General features: G+C 43.9%; 1 protein-coding gene across 1 annotated transcript; it reads right to left on the bottom strand.

Annotated features, from left to right (window-relative positions):
* Nucleotides 1-206: 206 nt before the first annotated feature.
* NUDT2 (nudix (nucleoside diphosphate linked moiety X)-type motif 2) lies at nt 207-4,309 on the bottom strand. The gene is made up of 2 exons (XM_009709170.1): nt 4,170-4,309; nt 207-520 (listed from the first exon to the last, which is right to left on the bottom strand). The coding sequence occupies exons 1-2, from the start codon at nt 4,300-4,302 to the stop codon at nt 207-209; spliced, it is 447 nt and encodes a 148-aa protein (XP_009707472.1). The 5' UTR covers nt 4,303-4,309.
* Nucleotides 4,310-5,350: the final 1,041 nt, after the last annotated feature.

The following is a 5,350-nucleotide window of genomic DNA, read 5'->3' as shown; positions in this document are numbered from 1 at the left end:
TCCATCAGACATGCTTTTTTGCATTAGCTAGGGGAGACAAAAGCACAAACTCTTTAAAAGTTCCAAGTATCTTAACTGAATTTGTATAGATTTAAAAAAGAAACCTACATTCTGCAGCCATGTAGTTCTTTTCCTAGTTTTAAAAAAAAAATTAAAAAAGCAGGCCATGTTTCTTCAAATATTCCCCTTATCCTTCACAAAAGCATTTATTCTTTGGAGCAGAGAAACTGATGCACTTCTTTCAGTGTTGTTTGCATGTCCTCATATTCTGCAAATTTGCAAGCATCCTCCAGCTTCAGCCATTGGAAAGCTTGGTGCTCCTCCGAGAGCCTGATTTCTGTGTTAGAGTCCTTCATTTCTGCCAGCCAGTAAATCACGGTCTTTGGTTTGCCATGGACAGGGTAGTGCAGTTCTTTCTTGTACCCCTCTATGAGGGTGAGCTGACTGGCCTGAAGACCAGCCTCTTCCTGCGTTTCCCGGAAGGCTGTCTGCAGGTCATCCTCTCCTGGGTCCACGTGGCCTGTCAAGAAGGTGAACAAGTAAGTCTCTGAGAAGGAAACTCAGATTTTGTTTATTCAGTTGACAACTAGGAAACTGAATTGGGAGACAGAGATGAGAGCACATTGTAGCTGGTACAGAATCAAACAGGAACTGGAGAAGAGAGATTTCTTTTCCAACTCTTATGTCTTGATTTGTCTTTGTCTTGTGGCTTTTAAGATTGTTGTTTATCCCACATCTTCTGAAACTCCCAGTGGCCTGTCAGCACTAGACATCTTTTCTTCCCAGTTCTCCTCTCCTCTTCTGGAGCACTCTGTACCTGTAAAGTTCCACCTTAGATCATACTGAGGACTGAGTGCCCCATGAATGTTATTCCTTTATCCAGTTAGAGGAGAGACCACTCATCTGCAAGACTCTTAGTCCTCTCTCAACCCTTCCCTCCCAAGGTAGTTTAAACCACAATTCTGCAAAACTCTTACTCATGCCAACAGCCCAGAAACAACGGGACCAGGCAACAACAAATGCCATTTAAAAAGCGGGTTTCAGTTAGGCAGTTAGGGGTATTTTTAGTTCTCTTCCATATTCCCCTCTGAAACACTGCAAGCCTAAAAGCCAGTCCTTCCACCAACTGCACAGTTCTCCTAGGGCACATAATTTATTTTACGTTGCTCAGAATGAGAGGTGCCATTACAAACAACAGATAAATATAAAACATCCCCAGCTGTTTGTACTTTTGTTGAGAAATGTCAGATTTGCTTTTCTCATGAAAGCTCCAGACCAGACCATAAATAGAACAAGCCAAGCAAGATCCCAAAAAAGCAACATAGCAGGAATTCGGAGGCTTCAAGAGGGGAAAAAAAAAGTTAAGCCTTATTTTGCCCCTGGTGTCACTCTATTTTCTATGTAGCTGGCTACAACAAATAGCAGTAATTTCAGAGATTTCTCTTTCCTCAGGGCCCAAGTGCCCAAAGCCACCCTTTAGTACTAGAACTGAGGTATGTGGGAAGCTCATTTTGCTTTCCTTACAGGTCTCACTCACTTCTTTGTTTGCATATTAGAAGCTTAAATACCTCTTACAATGTGACATCATCTCAAATGTAAAATACGCTTCTCTTTCAAGTAGCAACTGTGCAGAAAACAGCATCTGATGTTGCACTTGACATCTCGGATATTTGGGATCAAATACGCTGAGGCTTTAAGTAAAAATATTTTCCTCCTGAATCTCAGCACTGCAAGTCAAGCCGTCTCCTTTTTGACAAAGTATGTATTTTCATAGCTGGGACTTATTACTAATAATTGAGAAACAGAATCCACTTGGCCTTGCACAGCTGGATTACTTTAAAGTACCCACAGCGAATGCCCACAGAATATCAATGAACAGTAAGTAACCACTATTTTTTCATGATAGCCATGATCTGTAATCACCAAATGTGCAATGAGTTGAGGTAGCAATAAAGCTGGAGGGCTAAGATTTGGTTTCAACTCAAAGGACACCAGTACAACCTCCTGCTCTCCAGCACAGCCAAAGGCAATCACCTCACCCTGCTGTTGATAACCTCAAGTCTAAGCTTCATAAGTTTCCAACTTTCGCAGTACAGTCTACCTACTGGGTGGAAAAAGGACTGCTGTCAGCACCTCACACTACAGCTTCCAGAGCCTCCCACTCATTTGCACTAATGCAGTTCCAATAAGCTGAAGAGGAAAATAAACCCCACATCCCCTTCCCGTCAGCCTCAGATACCGCAAAGCCACAGTTCTAACTGTGCAGAGCAGAGATAAGGCTCATAAAGCTCACGTGGGGGGATCCAAGCAAGTCCAGTTTAATCCCATAAGGGCTGCAGCTGCTTAGGGAACTTCAATGTTGGGAATCAATGTACAGCTGTACCTGTAAACTGCCTTTTGCGTGCTCTTGGAGAGATGATTACAACTTCTCATTCTGGCTCCTGCCACATTAAATTTATGTCTGCATCATATACAAGTTATGTTATCGCATCACACAATATGAGGCTGCCTTTGAAGACCACTCATATCACAGAGAATACGTAACGTAATAGGTCCCTTTCATTTATTGTCCCCAAACCTGTACCAAGCTGCTATGAAAGGCTTCCATCAGATTGTGGCTTCTATATGTGGTTTTTGATGTATAAAACCTCAAACAATATATTGAGGAAGGTGCCTCTGCCCCTTTACTCCGCTCTGGCGAGATCCCACCTGCAGTACTGCCTTCAGCTCTGGGACACTCAGCACAGGAAAGACACGGACCTGTTGGAGCGGGTCCAGACGAGGGCCACAAACATCTGCACAGGGTTGGGACACCTCTCCAATAAGGAAAGGCCAAGAGACTTGGTTTTCTTTACCCTGGACAACAGAAGGCTCCGGGGAGACCTTACTGCGGCCTTCCAGTACTTAAAAGGGGCTGAGAAGAAAGATGGCAAATGACTTTTTAACAGGGCCTGTAGCGACAGGACAAGGGGCAATGGTTTTCAACTGAAAGAGGGGAGACTCAGGCTAGATACAGGCAAGACCTTTCCTACCATGAGGGCGCCGAAACACGGCAACAGGCTGCCCAGAGAGGTGCCAGATGCCCCATCCCTGGCAACACTCACGCTCAGGTGAAACGGGGCTCTGAGCAACCTAGGCCGGTTGAAGGTGCCCCTCCACACTGCAGCGGGGTTGGACCAGATGACCTTCAGAGGTCCCTCCCAAACCAAACCATTCAATGATTCCATGATTTTGAGTGAGATGTATGCCTACGAGTCATTTCACTCCCTACTGAAATGCCTAAAAGTCATTTCAATCGCTTGTCCAGAGTTACTGTGCTCCCAGCGAACCTCTTCACATGGGTCTCTCCTCTCACAACAACTAATCATGTCCCAGCACATGTGTTTTAACTTTCCAGTATGCTGCAAACTCTATTCCCTTAGGCTTTTGGTGAAGTGGACAAAGGGGGAGGTTTGGAAAGTTTTGTTCTTTCCCTTAACAGGAGAGCGTAGCTGATACTGTTACAAGTTTTTTTTCCAATCTGCAAGTTCCTGTTTACAAACTGCTCCTGCACTATGTTCTAAGAGCACTGCATTTTACAAAACAAGCAAGGATGGCTTAGGTAAAGATGGCTGATAAGCTGTTCTCTCTCACCTCTGCTGCATTAGGTATGTGCTCTTCATCAATGATCTCCTGAACTTAAAGAAACTCCTGCATTTTCTAACAAAGGTGTTTTGAAGTAAATCATCACAAATTTCAGTTTGCCTTTTAATGCTGTGCTGCAAACTGTGACCCTTCTGATTATACATGGGTCAAACAACCATGCATTGGCAACAGCAGTATGCGTTGGAGGGTCAGACCTGAGCAAGAAGGTAAAAATTTCTCTAGCTACCTAATTTCAGTTGTCTGCTCAATGTCTGCCAGAAACAGTAGATACCGAAGGAGCACAACTGGATGACATCCGCAACCCCAATCAGGTGTGCCCAATAGTTTATACAGTCACAACTTGCAAAGAATTTTGGCCACAAAATTCCCCGCTCAGCTGCACGAACAGCATAATCAGCGGCTACCGTCATCTCATTAACTGCCCTTCAAACCTCAGCCTAGCAGCATACACCAAAGTTCAGTCTCTAATCTCACACACTCCTGACACAAACGACCTTGAAGTGTGTTATCAGAACAAACATCACCTTTGGGTGGGGTCCAGTGATGGGTCCCATAGGATGTCTGAAGGAGGAGGTATTCAATATTGTCAGTGACCTTAGAAGATGGTGCTGACCGCAGCCTCCTGTAGATGATCAAGCCACAAGCTCTCACAGCCATGCCCCTCTGTTAACTGCACAGGGAGCTGTGGAAGAGCACAGAGGATCAAGCAGGAACAACATACAACATGAAGCTCAAACAGAATAGTTGTATTTCACCAGTAAACATATCTCAGCACGCACTAGAAGTCATTCATCCCTTTGTAGTTACTACACAATTAAACTGCATCTTATTAACGATCTTAGATTTGTAAAAAATTGAGTCCTTTCCTTTTAAAACAAGGAAACAGGAACCTATATAAAAGCTTTTTAAAAAAAGGTTATCAAGAAGCATGAAATACTACCTGCATGACATTTCTTTGCTGCTGATACATTACAAATCACACTATAGTGAGGAAAGAAAATGACGAAGCAAAAGGAAAGCCACCGATTAACACTCTGAAGCTTTTCCACTGCAAAAATCCAAAGACCCTGTTCAAGCATAATACTTCAGCATTACTGGAAGTGGCATACAGAAATAACTGCCCAAGACAGATCCCCTGCAGCAGAGAACTCAAAATGCCAGTGGCAGAGCTGAGAAAATGAATGACAAAGGACAGGCTCTCTGCTGTCTAAGCTAGACATGAGGCTGTTACAGAAAACTAAAAGCTTCTTGGCATATGTGTTAAGCACTAATTTGATGTAAACAGAAGGAAACACACCTCTTAAGTGACAAATATTGTAATCAATAAGCTATGCAGTCAGGACAACTGGTCCTATACAGAAAAACAGAGAAAGTAATAGAGATGAAAAATCCACATTGAAGAATACAGCAATTCCCAGTTCCTGGCAAAGCTTTGCATTTTGACAGAACAGCACATTTCAATAAGTAGTAAATTCACAGAACACTGTTTTTTTCCTGGGATGCCCAGTGACGCATCGTGACATCTCCAGTTTCCAAACGGGGAAAACCACAGCACAGAGTCCAAACCCCAGGATGATGTTCAGCTCTCGTGGTGAAACCCCCTTTAACCGCCTCGATCAGTTCCTTGATCGGCCATGCCAAAGATCACCCCTACTGGCAGTCAGTCACCAAACCTCCGGGACCAGCCCCGGTCGATCCGGGGCCA

Source organism: Cariama cristata, unplaced genomic scaffold (assembly GCF_000690535.1).
Source record: "Cariama cristata isolate BGI_N322 unplaced genomic scaffold, ASM69053v1 scaffold33521, whole genome shotgun sequence".
In the NCBI taxonomy this organism is placed as follows: domain Eukaryota; kingdom Metazoa; phylum Chordata; class Aves; order Cariamiformes; family Cariamidae; genus Cariama; species Cariama cristata.
The sequence above is the reverse complement of the archived record's forward strand: the minus strand, read 5'-3'. Positions and strand labels throughout refer to the sequence as shown.